General features: G+C 44.8%; 2 protein-coding genes across 12 annotated transcripts; one reads left to right on the top strand and one right to left on the bottom strand.

Moving 5' to 3' along the window:
• Positions 1-439: 439 nt before the first annotated feature.
• On the bottom strand, positions 440-1273 carry LOC147979321 (uncharacterized). Its single transcript, XM_087515153.1, has one exon. The coding sequence runs from the start codon at positions 1271-1273 to the stop codon at positions 440-442; it is 834 nt and encodes a 277-aa protein (XP_087371279.1).
• Positions 1274-9646: 8373 nt separating this feature from the next.
• On the top strand, positions 9647-18587 carry LOC125543682 (uncharacterized). Of its 11 annotated transcripts, none has more exons than XR_015618633.1 (10): positions 9671-13822; positions 13926-14294; positions 14464-14744; positions 14890-14993; positions 15490-15537; positions 15649-16105; positions 16205-16492; positions 16579-17776; positions 17860-17988; positions 18086-18540. XR_015618633.1 is itself a non-coding variant. In XM_048707121.2 (8 exons), exons 6-8 carry the CDS (start codon positions 17693-17695, stop codon positions 18335-18337), a joined length of 465 nt encoding a protein of 154 aa, XP_048563078.2. In that variant the 5' UTR covers positions 9647-13822; positions 13926-14294; positions 14464-15537; positions 15649-16105; positions 16205-16492; positions 16579-17692; the 3' UTR covers positions 18338-18587. The 11 variants fall into 11 exon arrangements, 1 of the variants encoding a protein (XP_048563078.2); XR_015618635.1 differs by having other exon boundaries at positions 14871-14993; XR_015618630.1 differs by having other exon boundaries at positions 13475-13822.
• Positions 18588-20160: the final 1573 nt, after the last annotated feature.

Genomic DNA, 20160 nt, shown 5'->3' with positions numbered 1-20160 from the left:
AGCCTCTCCGATCTCGTGGTAGATCTACTCTTGTACTACCCATATCATCAACATTAATCAAGCAGGACGTAGGGTTTTACCTCCATCAAGAGGGCCCGAACCTGGGTAAAACATCGTGTCCCCTGCCTCCTGTTACCATCCGGCCTAGACGCACAGTTCGGGACCCCCTACCCGAGATCCGCCGGTTTTGACACCAACACTTCCCCTTGGCTTTCTTCTCCGGCGCCTTATAGGGCGCCGGCACCAGCATCTTCGCTAGACACGGGATGATTGGTTCTTCAGGCAGCGGAGCCGGACACTGTATCCGCTTCGCCCTCTTCATCCATTCCTGAAAAAGAAGTGATAATAAAAGTTCAGATATCCTCCTTGAAATAAACAAGTAGAGGATGCTTTGAAAATTTACCTCGCTGGTGGGGTGGTTAATGTCATGCCCGCGGTCCTAGTCTGTGGCTGGTGGTTTCTCGTTGCCCTTGAAGAGCAATTTCCATACATCTTCGTGAGTAGTTTCAAAGAGCCTCTTCAGGGTATGGTGCTTCTTGAGATCGAACTCCCATAAAGGGCGACCTCGGCTTTGGCACAGGAGAATCCAGCGAACTAGCATCACCTGGATTACGTCGACGAGCTTGATATGTTTATCCATGATGCTCCGAACGCGCATTTGTAGCGCTATCAGCTCGTCTGACGAAGACCAATTCGGGCTCTTCTCAACCCAGGAGGTGAGCCGCATTGGAGCGCTGGAGTTGAATTCGGCAGCTGCGGCCCAGTTGGCGCCGCGGGGTTCCGTGATGTAGAACCATTGTTTCTGCCATTCCTTGACAGTCTCCACGAAAGTTCCTTTCGGCCAGGAGACATTGGTCATCTTACTCACCATGGCGCCTCCGCACTCCGTGTGCTGGCCATCCACCACCTTCGGCTTCACGTTGAAGACCTTGAGCCACAACCCGAAGTGGGGTTGGATGCGGAGGAAGGCCTCACACACGACGATAAACGCCGAGATGTTGAGGAAAGAGTTCGGGGATAGATCATGGAAGTCTATCCCGTAATAGTACATCAGCCCGCGGACGAAAGGGTGGATTGGAAACCCTAGCCCGCGGAGGAAATGAGGGATGAATACCACCCTCTCATTGGGCTTAGGTGTGGGGACGACTTGCCCTTGGGCTGGAAGACGGTGGGTGATTTCCTTCACCAGGTACCCGACCGCCCGGAGCTCAGTAATGTCCTTCTCCTTGACGGAGGAGACCATCCACTTGCCTTGACCTTCAGATCCGGACATGGTTGAGTGCTTGCTCGAGTGGGAAGAAGATGGGAATTGGGCGCTGGAGCTCAAGAGTGGAAGGGCAGAGGAAGAGAGAATGCGTGGGAGAAGAAGGGGGAATCCTTATCCCCTAATAAAGGCAGTGAATATCGAACGCCTCCCCACTTTCCCTAAAACTCGCCTATTCCTAAGGGCCGTGTAAACGACACGGTTGGGTTACCCACGCCCGCATTGATGAAAATACCGCAATAAGGGGACACGATCTCTGCTTTGACAAGACATGCTAATGGAAACCGCATCTCGAAGCGCGGAACAGCGGACAAAAACGGTTTGATATAGTGATCGAATAGACGTGATGTCATCTTGCAAAAAGTTGTCAGCAGATGGGACTCATGAAATATTATATTCCCTGCGGTTGTGTGTGGTACTTGCGTTGCAGATCTGGACACCTTCGAAGACTATCTTGGATTATTCGGAAGTGGAACCCGCCTTGCAATGCCGAAGACAATCTGCGCGCCAGACACATCGTCATTGAAGCCTGGTTCAAGGGCTACTGAGGGAGTCCTGGACTAAGGGGTCCTCGGGCGTCCGACCTATTGATATGGGCCTGACTAATGGGTTGTGAAGATACGAAGACCGAAGACTTTACCCGTGTCTGGATGGGACTCTCCTTGGCGTGGAAGGCAAGCTTGGTAATCAACTATGAATATTCCTTTCTCTGTAACCGACGTTGTGTAACCCTAGATCCCTCCCGTGTCTATATAAACTGGAGGGCTAAGTCCATAGATAGACCTGAATAATCATAGCCAGACTAGACTTTTAGGGTTTAGCCATTACGATCTCGTGGTAGATCAACTCTTATAATACTCGTATTCATCAAGATCAATCAAGCTGGAAGTAGGGTATTACCTCCATAGAGAGGGCCCGAACCTGGGTAAACATTGTGTCCCCCGTCTCCTGTTACCATCAATCCTAGACGTACAGTTCGGGACCCCCTACCCGAGATCCGCCGGTTTTGACATCGACAATCCTAAATTATTTGTATATTGATCTACTGCAGTTGGAATTGGTATTTTATCGCTCGCTCTCTGGCAAAAAAATGAAAATTATTCTCGTGAGCGCATACTTTCTGTTTTTTTCAGCAAGATCAAACAAGAATCACCCAAGAAGATCCTAAAGGCTTTACTTGGCACAAACACTAATTAAAACATAAAAAACACAATCATAACAGAGGATAGATGATTTATTTATTACTAAACAGGAACAAAAAGCAAAGAACAAAAATTAAATTCGGTTGCCTCCCAACAAGCGCTATCGTTTAATGCCCCTAGCTAGGCATGATGATTTCAATGATGCTCACATAAAAGATAAGAATTGAAACATAAAGAGAGCATCATGAAGAATATGACTAGCACATTTAAGTCTAACCCACTTCCTATTCATAGGAATTTTGTGAGCAAACCATTTATGGGAACAAGAATCAAGTTGCATAGGAAGGTAAAGTAAGGATAACTTCAAGATTTTCAACACATAGAGAGGAAACTTGATATTATTGCAATATGTAAAAGCATATGTTCCTCTCTCATGATAATTTTCAGTAGCATCATGAATGAATTCAACAATATAACCATCACATAAAGTATTATTTTCATGATGCACAAGCATAGAAATTTTGCTACTCTCCACATAAGCAAAATTCTTCTCATTCGGAATAGTGGGAGCAAACTCAACAAAATAACTATCATATGAGGCACAATTGAAAATTAAAATCAAGATGACAAGTTTCATGGTTATCATTGTTCTTTATAGCATACATGTCATCACAATAATCATCATAGATAGCAACTTTGTTCTCATAATCAATTGGAACCTCTTCTGAAATAGTGGATTCATCACTAAATAAAGTCATGACCTCTCCAAATCCACTTTCATCAATATAATCATCATAAATAGGAGGCATGCTATCACCATAATAAATTTGCTCATCAAAACTTGGGGGACAAAATATATTATCTTCATCAAACATAGCATCCCCAAGCTTGTGGCTTTGCATATCATTAGCATCATGGGTGTTCAAAGAATTCATACTAAGAACATTGCAGTCATTCTCATCATCCAAAGATTTAGTGCGAAACATTTTAATACATTCTTCTTCTAACACTTTGGCACAATTATCAGAATCCTTATTTTCACGAAAGACATAAAAAATATGAAGCATATGAGGCAACCTTAATTCCATTTTTTTGTAGTTTTCTTTTATAGACTAAACTAGTGATAAAACAAGAAACAAAAAGATTCGATTGCAAGATCTAAAGATATACCTTAAAGCGCTAACCTCCCCGGCAACGGCGCCAGAAAAGATCTTGATGTCTATTACGCAACCTTCTTCTTGTAGACGTTGTTGGGCCTCCAAGTGCAGAGGTTTGTAGGACAGTAGCAAATTTCCCTCAAGTGGATGACCTAAGGTTTATCAATCCGTGGGAGGCATAGGATGAAGATGGTATCTCTCAAACAACCCTGCAACCAAATAACAAAGAGTCTCTTGTGTCCCCAACACACCCAATAAAATGGTAAATTGTATAGGTGCACTAGTTCGGCGAAGGGATGGTGATACAAGTGCAATATGGATGGTAGATATAGGTTTTTGTAATCTGAAAATATAAGAACAGCAAGGTAACTAATGATAAAAGTGAGCGTAAATGGTATTGCAATGCTAGGAAACAAGGCCTAGGGTTCATACTTTCACTAGTGCAAGTTCTCTTAACAATAAGAACATAACTGGATCATATAACTATCCCTCAACATGCAACAAAGAGTCACTCCAAAGTCACTAATAGCGGAGAACAAACGAAGAGATTATTGTAGGGTACGAAACCACCTCAAAGTTATCCTTTCTGACCGATCTATTCAAGAGTCCGTAGTAAAATAACATGAAGCTATTCTTTCCGTTCGATCTATCCTAGTGTTCGTACTAGAATAACACCTTAAGACGCAAATCAACCAAAACCCTAATGTCACCTAGATACTCCAATGTCACCTCAAGTATCCGTGGGTATAATTATACGATATGCATCACACAATCTCAGATTCATCTATTCAAACAACACAAAGAAAATCAAAGAGTGCCCCAAAGTTTCTACCGGAGAGTCCAGACAAAAACGTGTGCCAACCCCTATGCATAAGTTCACGAGGTCACAGAACTCGCAAGTTGATCACCAAAACATACATCAAGTGGATCACGTGAATTTCCCATTGTCACCATAGATAAGCACATGCAAGACATACATCAAGTGTTCTCAAATCCTTAAAGACTCAATCCGATAAGATAACTTCAAAGGGAAAACTCAATCCATTACAAGAGAGTAGAGGGGAGAAATATCATAAGATCTGATACGTCTCCGTCATATCTATAATTTTTTATTGTTCCATGCCAATATTATATAACTTTCATATACCTTTGGCAACTTTTTATACTATTTTTGAGACTAACATATTGATCCAGTGCCCAGTGCCAGTTCTTGTTTGTTGCATGTTTTTTGTTTCGTATAAAATCCATATCAAGCGGAGTCCAAATAGGATAAAAACTGACGAAGATTTTTTTGGATTATATGTGAATTTTGGGGAGTGAAATCAACGCAAGATGATGATCGAGGGGGCCACGAGGCAGGGGGAGCGCCCCAGGGTGTCAGGCACGCCCTGGGCCCTCGTGGCCACCCCGTAAGGCGGTTGCTGCCCTTCTTTCGCCGCAAGAAAGCTAATGTCCGGATAAAAATCGTTTCCAAATTTCAGCCCAATAGCAGTTACGGATCTCCGGAAATATAAGAAATGGTGAAAGGGCAGAATTAGGGAACGCAAAAACACAGAGACAGAGAGACAGATCCAATCTCGGAGGGGCTCTCGCCCCTCCCATGCCATGGAGGCCATGGACCAGAGGGGGAACCCTTCTCACATCTAGGGAGAAGGTCAAGTAAGAAGAAGAAGGGGGCTCTCTCCCCCTCTCTTCCGGTGGCCCCGGAACGCCGCCGGGGCCATCATCATCACCGCAATCTACACCAACAACTTCACCGCCATCATCACCAACTCTTCCCCCCCTCGATGCAGCGGTGTAACCCCTCTTTTACCCGATGTAATCTCTACTTAAACATGGTGCTCAACGCTATATATTATTTCCCAATGATGTATGGCTATCCTATGATGTTTGAGTAGATCCGTTTTGTCCTATGGGTTAATTGATGATCGTGATTGGTTTGAGTTGCATGTTTTATTATTGGTGCTTTCCTATGGTGCTCTCCGTGTCACGCAAGCGTGAGGGATCCTCGTTGTAGGGTTTGCAATATGTTCATGATTTGCTTATGGTGGGTGGCGTGAGTGATAGAAACACAGACCCGAGTAAGTAGGTTGTTTGCGTATGGGAATAAAGAGGACTTGATGCCTTATAATGCTATGGTTGGGTTTTACCTTAATGATCTTTAGTAGTTGCGGATGCTTGCTAGAGTTCCAATCATAAGTGCATATGATCCAAGAAGAGAAAGTTGTTAGCTTATGCCTCTCCCTCAAATAAAATTGCAATAATGATTACCGGTCTAGTTATCGATTGCCTAGGGACAAATAACTTTCTCGTGACAAAAAGCTCTCTACTAAACCTAACTTAGTTGTGTCTTTATCTAAACAGCCCATACTTTTTATTTACGCGCTCTATATTATCTTGCAAACCTATCCAACAACACCTACAAAGTACTTCTAGTTTCATACTTGTTGTAGGTAAAGCGAACGTTAAGCGTGCGTAGAGTTGTACCGGTGGTCGATAGAACTTGAGGGAATATTTGTTCTACCTTTAGCTCCTCGTTGGGTTCGACACTCTTACTTATCCAAAGAGGCTACAATTGATCCCCTATACTTGTGGGTTATCAAGATTCTTTTTCTGGCGCCGTTGCCGGGGAGTTATAGCGTGGGGTGAATATTCTCGTGTGTGCCTGTTTGCTTTATCACTAAGTAATTTTTATTTGCTGTTCTAAGTTGTTCTCTATCTTTAGTTATGGATATGGAACACGAAATACTAAAAAATAGGTTTACTTGCTACTCATGGAGATGGGGAACCTCCTAAAACCCTCGATGCTCATTATGTGAAAGATATTATGTACTACTTTGATAATCCTGAGAAAACCCCATTCAACTTTATAATGGGAGTAACATTGGATCAACGTGAATACTTTAGGGATTATCGCTTGACTCAAAAATGGAAACTACTATGGGATCAAATTTATATGTTGCATTGGTATGCTCGACAACTATGCTTGAGATATGATTATACTTGTTGCTCTAGGATGAAGGCTCCACACCTTCCCTTTTCATGCAAATTTAATAATAATGAAACCTTAGCTTCTTATGCTAATGGTATATATGATTACTATGATGTGGAACGAATAGAAGAATTCATTGCTTTTATGGGTGCTTATGAAATTGAATCTTTGTTTAAAGAGTGTGAAAATCTTGATGATGGTGTTTACAGACCTGAAAATTTTGCTATACTTAAATATTGCTATGAAAATTATGAATTCAATTCCGATATTGATGAATTTATTGAGAAATTCTCCGCTGTCCAAGAAGAGACTAATATTTTGCAGGAGTCTATGTAAGAAGAAATTGATGAAACTGTGAGCTCATTGGATGAAAAAGATGATGAGGAGAGCAAAGAACAAAAGGAGGAAGAGCGGATTAGCTACCCGTGCCCACCTTCTAATGAGAGTAACTCTTGAACTCATACATTGTTTAATTTCCCTTCGTGCTTACCGAAGGATGAATGCTATGATGATTGTTATGATCCCGTTGATTTTTTTTGAAATATCCCTTTTTGATGATGCTTGCTATGCTTGTGGCCAAGATGCCAATATGAATTATGCTTATGGAGATGAACTTTCTATAGTTCCTTATGTTAAACATGAAATTGTTGCTATTGCACCCACGCATGATAGTCCTATTATCTATTGGAATTCTCCCGACTACACTATATCAGAGAAGTTTGCCCTTGTTAAGGATTATATTGATGGGTTGCGTTTCACTACTACACATGATGATTTTGATAGATATAATATGCATGTGCTTGCTGCTCCTACTTGCAATTATTATGAGAGATGAACTACATTTCCGCCTCTCCATGTTTCCAATATGATAAAATTGCAAGAAACTGTTTATACTATGCATTGGCCTTTACTATGTGTGCATGAATTGTTCTTTTATGACATGCCGATGCATAGGAAGAGAGTTAGACTTCGTTTTTGCATGATATATGTTGCTTTGTGCTCACTACTAAATCACAAATCATTGTTAATTAAAATTGGCTTTGATATACCTTGGGATCCGGGTGGATCCATTACTTGAGCACTATATGCCTAGCTTAATGGCTTAAAAAAACGCTGCCAGGGAGACAACCCGGAAGTTTTAGAGAGTCATTTATTTCTGTTGAGTGCTTTTATATAGTTTGAAAACAAAAAAATAAAGAGGGGAACCCAAAGATTTTCAAAAAGGAAAGTGAAAGTGAGAGAGACAAGCATTGTTCAAGTGGGGGAGCTCCTTGAACTTTGTTCATCCTCACGGAAACTTTGTGAATCTTGATTACAGAAACTTTTCAACAAAAGTAATTATGCCCTTGTACAATTACATTGTATTATAAAAATAATGTGCCAAGATTTGCCTTTAGGATGTTTACATTGCTTGTTGGTTTGTGCGGTGCAGAACAGAAACTTTGGCTGTAGTGCGCGATTTTACATTTTTTACTAGAACGTCAAACGGTTCTGAAACTTTTTGCACTGTATTTATATACGAATTTTTTATTTTTCCTAATTGTTTCAGGATTTTGGAGTACCAGAGGTATGGTGAATGTTCAGATTATTACAGACTGTCTGGTTTAAGACAGATTCTGTTTTTGATGCATAGTTTGCTTGTTTTGATGAAACCATCAATTTCTATCAGTGGATTAAGCCATGAAAAAGTTATATTACAGTATTTAGAATGCAAAAACAAAATATTAATTGGTTTGCAATAGTACTTAGAGTAGTGATTTGCTTTATTATACTAACAGATCTTACCGAACATTCCGTTAAGTTTTGTGTGATTGAAGTTTTCAAGTTTTGGGAGAGATTACGATGGATGAAGGAATAAGGAGTGGCAAGAGCCTAAGATTGGGCATACCAGAGGCACCCCAAGGAAATATTCAAGGACTCCCAAGCAACCAAGCTTGGGGATGCCCCGGAAGGCATCCCCTCTTTCTTCTAACGATCATCGGTAATTTCACTTGGAGCTATATTTTTATTCGTCACATGATATGCGTAAATCTTCGAGCGTCTTTTGCATTTAGTTTTCACTTTTCTTTGATGCACCATGCTGGTATGATATAGTCCTTGGTTTATTTATAGAATGCTCATTCCACTTCACTAATATCTTTTGAGTATGGCTTTAGAGAATGCTTCATGTGCTTCACTTATATCTTTTGAAGTTTGGATTGCATGTTTCTCTTCACATAGAAAACCGCCGTTTGTAGAATGCTCTTGTGCTTCACTTATATTTGTTAGAGCATGGGCATATATTTTTTTAGAAAGAATTAAACTCTCTTGCTTCACTTTATCTATTTAGAGAGATGACAGGAACTGGTCATTCACATTGTTAGTCATAAAATCCTACATAAAACTTGTAGATCACTGAATATGATATGTTTGATTCCTTGCAATAGTTTTGTGATATAAAGATGGTGATGTTAGAGTCATGCTAGTGGGTAGTTGTGGATTGTAGAAATACTTGTGTTGAAGTTTGTGCCTCCCGTAGCATGCACGTATGGTGAACCGTTATGTAACGAAGTTGGAGTATGAGGTATTTATTGATTGTCTTCCTTATGAGTGGTGGTCAGGGACGAGCGATGGTCTTTTCCTACCAATCTATCCCCCTAGGAGCATGTGCGTAGTACTTTGTTTTGATTACTAATAGATTTTTGCAATAAGTATGTGAGTTCTTTATGACTAATGTTGAGTCCATGGATTATACACACTCTCACCCTTCCATCATTGCTAGCCTCCTCGGTACCGTGCATTGCCCTTTCTCACCTCGAGAGTTGGTGCAAACTTCGCCGGTGCATCCAAATCCCGTGATATGATACGCTGTGTCACACATAAGACTCCTTATATCGTCCTCAAAACAGCCACCATACCTACCTATTATGGCATTTCCATAGCCATTCCCAGATATATTGCCATGCAACTTCCATCATCATCATATACATGACTTGAGTATTTATTGTCATATTGCTTTGCATGATCATAAGATAGCTAGCATGATGTTTTCATGGCTTGTCCTTTTTTATGTCATTGCTACGCTAGATCATTGCACATCCCGGTACACCGCCGGAGGCATTCATATAGAATCATATCTTTATTCTAGTATCGAGTTGTAATATTGAGTTGTAAGTACATACCCTCAGCCCCGAGGGTGAACTACTCCCTCCTCGTCATGGAGAGTGCCGGGATGATGAAGATGGTCACCGGAGAGGCCCCCCCTCCAGCAGGGTGTCATAATGGGTCTAGATTGGTTTTTAGTGGCTACGGAGGCTTGCGGCGGCGGAACTCCTGATCTAGGTTATTTTCTGGAGGTTTCTGTATTTACAGGAATTTTTGGCGTCGGGAACAAGTCAGGGGGGGTCCCCGAGTCATCCACGAGATAGGGCAGCGCGCTCGGGAGGGGGGTAGGGCGCGCCCCCCACCCTCGTGGACGGCTCGGGACTCTTCTGGCCCAACTCTTTTACTCCGGGGGCTTATTTTGGTCCATAAAAAATCATCAAAATTGGCACACCAAGTGGACTCCGTTTGGTATTCCTTTTCTATAAAACTAAAAAAACAAGGAAAAAACAGAAACTGGCACTGGGCTCTAGATTAATAGGTTAGTCCCAAAAATCATATAAAATAGCATATAAAACATCCTAGATGGATAATATAATAGCATGGAACAATAAAAAATTATAGATAAGTTGGAGACGTATCACTCCACTGCGCGGTGACAAAGTATTTCGGCGTATTTACCGGATGAGCCGAAAGCTCTTCATCAGGTTTGTGAATTCCATCCAGGAGTTCGACAACTACTTCAAATGCAAGAAGGATTGCACCGGCACACTTGGATTCACCTCACTCCAGAAGGGCACGACAGCTATGAGGATGCTTGCATATGGAGCTCCCGGTGATTCACTGGAAGACTATGGACACACAGCCGAGTCCACAACCATTGAGTGTTTCTACAAGTTCTGTAGGGCAGTGGTGGCAGTGTTTGGACCGCAATACTTGCGATCACCCAATGTTGAAGACACTGCTCAGATCCTAGCATAGAATGCAGCAAGAGGATTTCTAGGGTTGCTTGGAAGCATCGACTGCATGCATTGGAAATGGAGGAACTGTCCACTTGCTTGGCATGGGATGTACAAAGGCGCCAAAGGAAGTTGCAGTGTGGTAATTGAGGCAGTGGCCACACACGACCTTCTTTGGTATGCCAGGAACTCACAATGACATCAACGTACTGCAGTACTCCCATGTCTTTGCCAAGCTTGTTGAAGGTCATTCTCCTTCGATGAACTTCAAGGTCAATTGATGGCATCTATCTGAGATGGTCCACATTTGTGAAGACTGAAGGGAATATGCCCTAGTGGCAATAATAAAGTTGTTATTTATATTTCTTTATATCATGATAAATGTTTATTATTCATGCTAGAATTGTATTAACCGAAAACTTGATACATGTGTGAATACGTAGACAAAACAAAGTGTCCCTAGTATGCCTCTACTTGACTAGCTCGTTAATCAAAGATGGTTAAGTTTCCTGACCATAGACATATGTTGTCATTTGATGAACGGGGTCACATCATTAGGAGAATGATGTGATGGACAAGACCCACCCATTAGCTTAGCATAATGATCATTAAGTTTTATCGCTATTGCTTTCTTCATGACTTATACATATTCATTTGACTATGAGATTATGCAAATCCTGAATACTGGAGGAACACCTTGTGTGCTATCAAACGTCACAACATAACTGGGTGATTATAAAGATGCTCTACAGGTGTCTCTGAAGGTGTTTGTTGAGTTGGCATAGATCGAGATTAGGATTTGTCACTCCGAGTATCGGAGAGGTATATATGGGCCCTCTCGGTAATGCACATCATAATAAGCCTTGCAAGCGATGTGACTAATGAGTTAGTTGCGGGATGATGCATTATGGAACGGGTAAAGAGATTGGCCGGTAATGAGATTGAACTAGGTATGAAGATACCGTCGATCGAATCTCGGTCAAGTAACATACCGATGACAAAGGGAATGACGTAGGGTTAATTATCCTTTTGCCCTCAGTGGTGTCCATGTGCTCAGCTTTGCCCTCAGATGCGAATTGTGCTCAGTTTTCCCCCTAGTCCATGCACAACTACTATGACGAGGCCAAACGGCCAGATTTGAGTCCATTCCGTCAGCCGGCGTTAGTGGTTGTGGGTCCGGAGCTTACACGTGGGACCGCGTGGCCGTGGGTCCGCAGCTGACATGTGGGCCCGTGCAACAAAATCCCCAAATCATTCATAGGATTCTAGCTGCCCAAATCAACGCCCACTCTGCCCATCCGCCGGCCGGCCGTCCTACGTCGCCGCCGTCACCTGCGCCGCAGCCAATACTTGCCCTGCCACCAACTGCACGGCCTGCTCCGCCACTACCGTCCTGCGCCGACGCTCCACCGCTACCTGTGACGCCCACCACCTACCTGCGACGCCACGCGTGGGGCGCCCGCCACCTGCTCTACCGACGGCGCGGCCTCCTTCTGTGCGCCCGGCTGGAGCGCTCAAAGGTTGGGGGCTGGTGGAGCTGTTTGAACTAGGAGGAAGAACCCCGGGGCAAAATGGCGATCAACAGCGACCCCAGAGTATTTGGCGAGGCAAGCATCGGGCCGGAGATCCGCCGCGTCCACGAGTGGGTTCCCGAGGGGTAAGTCATGCCTCCTGTTTAGATTGAGCTTACTTGTGCATTTGAACAGTCGATTCGAGTAGGTTTGCCCGATTAGTGTGCTGATTGCGTCTCCGTTTTCGTCGGTTAGGATGGAGTTGCGGTTTGCTTTATTGGTGCACATTAGAAGGGACCGGTACATGTTCGATGCAAAGGATAAGAAGAAATACCAAGGAGGTTTCGATTATCGGTTGCCAATGGCTAGTAATTGGAGTTTCAGACAATTTGGGGAGGTAATTTGTAGCCAATATCCTTGGGGTTTGCTTGATGAAGTGGTATACAAATACTATCATGGGGAAAAGAAATGGGTGACAGTTAGTAATGATGAAGAGTTGGCTACCATGTTTGCTAGGCATAAATAGAAAGATAATTTTCATGTGAGGCTGCAAATTGATGTGCTTGAGCAGGCATTTGGACCTAGGATGACGGGTGCAACATCTCGGGGAGAACCAAGTCATCGTAATGGCATCTCTAGCCAGAACAGTTCCGTTGGTGCACGACGACGTGGTGGCTCGACAAGCATGGGCAACGGCAGTAGGGTCCCCCTTGAAGTGGAGCCATATGATTACAATTCTGGGGTTAATGAAGAGAACCTATATTCTGATGTTATTCAGAATTTACGACAGGCACCTTAGGCTGAAAACCAAGATGAGACTCACAATGCAGTCCGTGTGGATGATGACGCGGTAGGTGAGGACAAAGACCTTGCAGTTATTGAATGGGACCCTTTGAACCCTCATATGGAAGAAGGTACTGTTTTTGCATCCATGACTGAGTATAGAAATGCACTTGTGACATACTGCATCAAGGTAGAACGTACTTTCAAAGTTGACAAGAGCGATCAAGTACGTTACAGAGTGCACTGTCCAACTAAGGATTGTCCATGGAGGCTGCTAGCATCTAAAATGCGAAATAGCACTAATGTTCAGGTCAAAGTGAACCCTTTTAAGCACACATGACAGAAATCAACTCTTAGAAAGGATACAATCAGTAGAGCCAAGTCAAGATGGGTGGCAGAAGAAGTAAAGAAGTGGGTGATAGAAAACCAGCAAGTGGGTCCAAAGGAATTGCATAAGAACATCAAAGATAAGTTCAAGATAGATTTACCATACATGAGGTTGTTCAATGGTAAATAACATGCTATGGGAGTGGAGTTTTGGCTCCCGGGTCCAGATGAGCCCGATATCTGTGCCATGTATTATTGAATTTGATATACGGCGATGGAAAAGTCTGGTCGACGGGCGAGTACGCGTGGGGTCGGGATGGTTCAGTTAACGCCCCGTCTAGTTGTCGTTAACATGTGCGAACGGCCGTCCGCGCGCTGTCACTCTCCCCCGGTCGCCTTTTCTGTCAGCTTGCTTCCAGCCCGTTACCTGGACCCATCTGTCAGCCCATGCCGTCTTGTGGGTTGGCCACCTCTTGGCGGTCTAGTCCATTTGGTCAGTAGAAGGGGATCCGGGAGGAGGAACAGGGCGGTGTAGGCGGCGCGGCGGTGGCGGATCGGTGGTAGCCCTAGCATGCCGACTGATTTCCCCGTCTCTCCAGTGAGCAGGTAAATGAATCCTCCATAGCTTGGCTTTACAATAGTTGCCGCCCCCAACTCCCACTCCCGTAATTAGTTACATGACAGGATTTTCGTTCTGATTTGCTACCAGACTGCCAATCTTCTCAGATGAGGCATCTAGTGCGGCGAAGGTGCTGTGGGGGGGGGGGGGGGGGGGGGGGGGAAGGGTTTCACCTAATGGATCGCGCGGAGGCATCGTCTGTGGATTGGGCATCAGTTCACGGGTGAACTGTTCTAATCTGTTCGGAGAGGAAGCAAGTGTTGATGCTAGGTGCGGTGGGTTGTCCGCGTTCAGCGAGAGCGAGGGCGACAACACTAAAAAAATTGAGAATGGAGGCCACCAATCTCGTGCTGATGGTCACCAGGAAGCTATTATTTGCGATAGAGCAGAAAGTGCAGATGTAGGTTCTGCTCAATCTACAGGAAAGGCTGATCCTCAGGCCCCGGGGTGGACGAAGAGGTAATAAAACGTCGCCCTATAGAATAAGATCTAATGTATTTTTGCAGTGCTAGTAATTGGGGAAAATGAAGAATAATGATTTTTTTTCGTGCGTTTGTCTCTGAGTATGATTCCTTGATGTCCTGAATGTAGTAATACGAATTTTTGTAACTTGACTCGCATGATGTAGGGTAAGAGTTGGTAAACAGCTTCTAGACAAAGCTCCGTGCGCTGAAAGAGTAGGAGCGCTGGAGAAGACCATCAGGGGCTATGCCAAAACACTTGGGGATCGTGTGGTTGAGCCATCAGTTGGTCTAACGTTCGACTCCTTGGGCGAGGCGTACGATTTTTTCAATTTGTATTCCTGGGAGCTGGGTTTCGGCATAAGGTACGGCAAGAGCAGGCTTAATTCAGAGAAGACAAAATGCATGCAGGAGGTTGTCTGCGGGTGCTGTTGTCTGCGGGTGCTCGGTGAGTATGCTTGTTGTGAAACTGTCTTTCCAATCATGCTAGGGAGCTAATGGGTGGTGGTTAGCACTGTATATCTAATGTATGATGTTGTGCCAATTGTCATGGTAAACCAACGAAGCATAACAGCCGTTCATGTCGTTGCTAGTGCCCAGCAATGATAAGGCTGCTCTGGACATCTGACAATGGCTGGTACATCAAGAGCACAGGGCAAATCATAACCATGCTTTGACGCAAACATGTGGTGAGAAGGTAAATTGGCCATCCCATAAACATATAGATGCATACACAAGGGATTTGGTTAAGCAGCTTAGGCAGAACAACGTAAATGTCACAAAGGTGTACAGTATAATTTCAAGCTTCTTCGGTGATGCAAACAAAATGCCTTTTACTAAAAGATCACTGCGAAATTTGTGCGGTAAGATAAATAGGGAGCAGGCAGAGGATGATGTTAGGAAAACAATTGATGTGTTTGCTGACATAGCTGCGAAAGACCAGGAGTTTGTTTTCAGAGTGCAGCCAGATAAAGGATGTAGGATTAAGAATTTGATGTGGGCAACTGGTAGCAGCCGGAACCAATATATTTATTTTGGTGATGTTGTTACATTTGACACAACATATAGAACAAATCTGTACGATATGCCATTCGGGCTGTTCGTTGGGGTGAACAACCATTTCCAGAGCATTGTGCTGGCGGGTGTGCTTCTCCGTGATGAATAAGCTGAGAGCTTCGAGTGGGTTTTTTCAGAGTTTGTTAGAATGATGGGAGGGAAGGCTCCCTTGACAATTTTGACAGGTACATCTTTATAATTTTTGACATGCTGTTTTCGGTCCTACCCATCCATGTAATTGTGGCATTTAGGTACTAAAACAGTTTTTTTTGTTTTACCGGGCATGGTGTGAGCAGATCAATGTCGAGCAATGGAGATTGTGATCAGGAATGTGCTACCGACAACCACGCATCGCTGGTGCAAGTGGCATGTGCTGAAGAAGTGCAAGGAGACACTGGGTCCAATGTACACGAAACAGAGTGACTTCCGAGCAGAGTTTCACAAGGTTGTCATCCACATGTTGACAATTAACGAGTTCGAGGACGCTTGGAAATGCTAATAGAGAAATACAGTTTACAGAGTCACACATATATGACCCAAGTCTATGAGATAAGGGAGAAATGGGCTAAGCCTTATTTTCAGGGGGTATTTTGTGCGAAAATGACTAGCACGGAGAGGAGTGAAAGTGCCAACAGTATGCTGAAAACATATGTGCCGCCAGGGTGTCCAATGCACATGTTTGTGAAACACTATATGCGTCTCCAGTCCGCGAGGGACGCAGAGGAGAGTTATGAGGAAAAGCGTAATAAAGTGGTAAGTAACCAAACTCAATCTAGTTGAACCATCCCATTGGAAAACAAATTGCCGATGGTGTTGCATACTTATGATAGATTGCCTTGCATTGCTTAACAGGCCGGAATTGTATTCAAGTGCAATATGTCAATAGAGAGACATGGCAGCAAGGTGTACACATGTGCAATGATCGAGCAGCTAGGTGAGCTGCTCTACCAAGCTAACGCATATCGAATTGAGGAGTTGGATAAGGGTAGATTGTACAGAGCCACACACACGCAGGCTGAGATGCGCGAGAAGTGGGCAAGGGGAGTTTACGAAGTGAAGATGCTGGATGATGGTCGTTTATTTGAGTGTGAATGTGGTCTGTTTGAACACATGGGCATGCCGTGCTGCCACATGCTAAAGGTAAATTTAGTTTGTTGGAGTGTTTAGTACTGCTTTTCAACCAGTTGAAGCCATGGCAAAGCTTGCTCAGTAATCATTTGCTCCAGGTTATGGATGTTCTTGGTTACACTGAGATCCCGGAGAAGTTGATATTGAAGAGGTGGACAAGGGATGCAAGGGATGTTCTTCTGTATCATTTGCAAGTCTACCAAAGAGGCCATGCAAGCAGTAGGATAATGACACACCGGCACACAAGTCTATACGTGCACGCAATGGAGTTGGTCCGTCTGGGCGATGCATCCATAGAAGACTATGAGAAAGGGATGAGAATCATTAGGGATGGTATTGCTGCTCTTGCTGGCTATGAATCCCAGAGGGACGGGCTAGCTTTGGAGGACAGGCCTGAAGCTCACTGTGGTGCCGGAGAAAAATGCGATGATGGTGGACTTGTTGCACCCGTAGAAAGGCAGCAAATGGATGTTGATACTTTCGCTGGCCTAGATGCTCCGGAGAAGAGAAAGAAGCAAGGGCGCCCAACAAGCAGCCGCGAAAAGGCTCCGTATGAACAGTTGAGTAAGAGGACAAGGTTCTGCAGCATATGTAGAGGGAGTGGGCACAAGAAAACGACATGCCCGGAGCGCGGTGATCACCCGAAGAATCCCAGGAAGCAGGCAAAATGCAGCAACTGTGGTGTAGCAGGACACAAGCATAACACCTGCACGAATGCATTTGCTGTTAAGTTGCATGCGGGTGGTGTTTAATTGCGATGCCCTCTGACAGTTTTTTCCATAGGTTATTTTAGAACGTTTTATGTTTGTAGAGTGAAACGATGTGTGACTAGATGAGCTTAATTCCCACCGTATTGTTGTTGACCATTATGTATTCCGAAGCAAACAGTTGCAAAGGAGGCACGGAAGATTTGGAACTGCGTGAGCGAATGGAAGGGCTCTGTGAGATACGTACACTGCTTGGCCATTATGTGTTTTTTTCTTTTTCCGTTTACTCTGTGGCTGCGACTTAAGGGTTTGAATTTTGAATTTTGAACTACTGGACAGAGCTGTTGCGCTAGGTTGGTTCAGATAGGTGGGGCACTAAACAGGGGAGGCTCTTTGCCTTTAAATATGGTCCAGCCGCATAGCGTGCTCCCGAGTACAGTTCACACGCCAAATACTCAAAAAAGCTCGAGGTACCAAGCTAGACATCCGGGGGAGACAGAAGATAATGGTGCCGTCCATCAGTTGGCCGAGCTCCGGCATCCTCACCGAGGGGTTTGTCTGGAGCCTCGACAGTGACCTGTTTGCACAGGTATGCCGCGCCACTTCTACAAAAACCGTATGATTCCAGTTGTTTCCTTTCGAGCAAGCTAACACCATGGTTGCCCCGTGTAGTGGCTGGGCTTGTCTAACGGCGGCGTGCAGTGCATCGCGGGAGGCGGCAGCTCGGTTGATGGTCAAGATGGTCAGAGCATGGGCAAGGTGAACCAGGGGGCGGATCAGGCGGCTGATGATCTCGTGGAGGTGAGAAGAGACATCAGATCTGACCATTTATGTTGCCTGCTCTGTGAATCTGAAGCATTTTGTGTTCTGCCCCCCGTTTTTGTTATGTTTGATGCAGGTTGAAGCTGCCCCTGCAGATGTTCTTCCAGAAAACCAGGACGGAGCAGCCGTGGTGGAGAACCAGGCGGTAGATTTCGGGCTGGAGGTGGTGGCGGAGCATGACCTGGACGCGAAGGGAGAGGATGGATTGGTGGAGTCGGCAGAGCTTGAGGAGTTCGATGAGTCAGTGATGTTTTGGAGTGGTGAGGAGGAGTCTGAGGATGAAGATGAGGTGCGCTCCTCCGCGCAGAAGCGTCCTCATCTGAACTAGTTTCAAGAAAGACGACATAATCTGATAATTGATCGGTCGAAAGTAGTTTAGAATCGTAGAAGTTAGCATGTGTTTAGCACTTGCTAGTTGTTGACTTACTGTCAACTGTTTGGGTGTCGTCCGGTATTTTGGATGTGGCAACACATGGTTGTAATATCTTATCGATCGGTCCCATGTTTGGAAAAGTCGCTCACTTTCCATGATGGCGATAGAAAAGCACTCATTACAAATGAGAGTCTATATGATTCGACTTTCGTTGGTAGTGATAGTGAATCATTATGAAATGAATCAGATGCCAGATAATCGCATTAACTGTCGTTTTGCAGTGTGGGCTGCATGGTCGCATCGTTAGTAACCAGAAAAATTGCTCTTGCGATGATCCCACTCGGCTAGAATAGAACAATAATTTATTTTGTCTGCCATTGGGTCTCATGGTTGATTAGTAAGAGGTAACTACGTCCATGCTAATTAAACAGTTTGCATGCATGTGGAAGAGTCAAAGGAGTCGCGTCGGTGGGTTGGTGGCGCGGGTGTATGGACCCCTGTTTTTCTTTGAGGGAGGAACTGCATGGACCACCACACTCGCTGTCCGAACTATTGCGACATCCGATTTTGTTGTCTCGTAGCATGGGGAAAAGGTGGCCGGTCCGTTGGTCGACAAGGTCTTTTGTTATTGTCATGTGACACGTGGACAAAAGTGTGCAAGATATAGTGGGATCCGGGGTGCATTTCGTGCATGACGCTGCATGCTTCAGGGGGGCCCAGTATGACAGTTAATGTCGTGGAGCGAAAAAAAGGTACACGTGCATCCCGGTGCATGCTGCGGTGAACCCTCATTGTATGACTCGTTGGGTTTGTGCATTTACGTCCATGAGAGCTGCTACTCCCGGTCTCTGGTAATAGATGTCACCGGCATCATATATATTTTTGTTTTGGCATGCGATTTGATTGATTTGGTGGAATGAATAAGCAAAATGACTGGGGTGAAGGTGTAGACGTGTCATTTGTACAGGCAGCTGGGTCGCGCCGCGCACCGGGTAGGCACGTATTGCTGGTCGGTAGTGGGCGGTAAAAATCCCGCCATTTGCACCCAAAATTCGGGCGAGCTATAGCTCGGTATGAGTGGCAGCGAGACGTCCATGTTAGATGCAGATAAGGGAGTGGGTGAAAAAATCATCCCGTGCCCCGTGGTCAGCTGTGTTTACTTCTTACCCCACACTCTCACTCCAATCCTTCTCTCTGCTTGGGCAAAAGAGATAGATAAGGGGAGAGCAAAAGCAGAGGAGAGGTGAAAAGAAGGTTGGTGCTTGGCGGTGGAAAACCGGATCTCCGGGTCGCTGCCGTGCATCTCGTGCTGCGACCTGGCTAGCTGGTGAGTAGATCTGGTCCGCATTTACAAAGGCTTGCTCTTTCGTGTGGCGATTAAGAAAATCATAGGCATTTTTTGGTTTGACACTGGGGTGGTCCTTCCTACTGATGTTTATGCATCTAGGTCGTCGCGATGAAGCCACAAGCTTCACCGTCGAGGAAGTGTCATACTCGAAGCCGAGGAAGGGTCGCTGTCGAAGCTAGATCTAGCCAGTCTTCACGCCCGTGGGGGAGCAGGCTTCAGCTTCCAGCCACAGCTGAACCAGAGGAGATCCCTCCGATGGAGCCGAAGTTAGCGGCCGAAAACCTGCCAGGGCCATCAATACGGAACACTTCCACTCCGGCGACATTGCTGGGCGTCGGGTCCATATTGTATCCAGTGGTCAGAAGCACGGGGCTCGGCAGTTTCCTAACTATTAGGGTGGCTGGCAAGATGAATAGGAGGTTCTATGTCT

Source organism: Triticum urartu, chromosome 3A (genome assembly GCF_056163025.1).
Source record: "Triticum urartu cultivar PI428250 chromosome 3A, HENAU_Tu73, whole genome shotgun sequence".
Classification (NCBI taxonomy): domain Eukaryota; kingdom Viridiplantae; phylum Streptophyta; class Magnoliopsida; order Poales; family Poaceae; genus Triticum; species Triticum urartu.
This window is presented reverse-complemented; position numbering and strand designations above follow the sequence as displayed.

Excerpts from the sequence above, each read along its gene's own strand:
- LOC125543682 (XM_048707121.2), top strand. The coding sequence starts at position 17,693 with ATGGTGCCGTCCATCAGTTGGCCGAGCTCCGGCATCCTCACCGAGGGG. Across the intron at positions 17,777-17,859 it reads ACAGTGACCTGTTTGCACAG|TGGCTGGGCTTGTCTAACGG; the intron begins GTATGCCGCGCC and ends TGCCCCGTGTAG. Across the intron at positions 17,989-18,085 it reads CGGCTGATGATCTCGTGGAG|GTTGAAGCTGCCCCTGCAGA; the intron begins GTGAGAAGAGAC and ends TGTTTGATGCAG.
- LOC147979321 (XM_087515153.1), bottom strand. The coding sequence starts at position 1,273 with ATGTCCGGATCTGAAGGTCAAGGCAAGTGGATGGTCTCCTCCGTCAAG.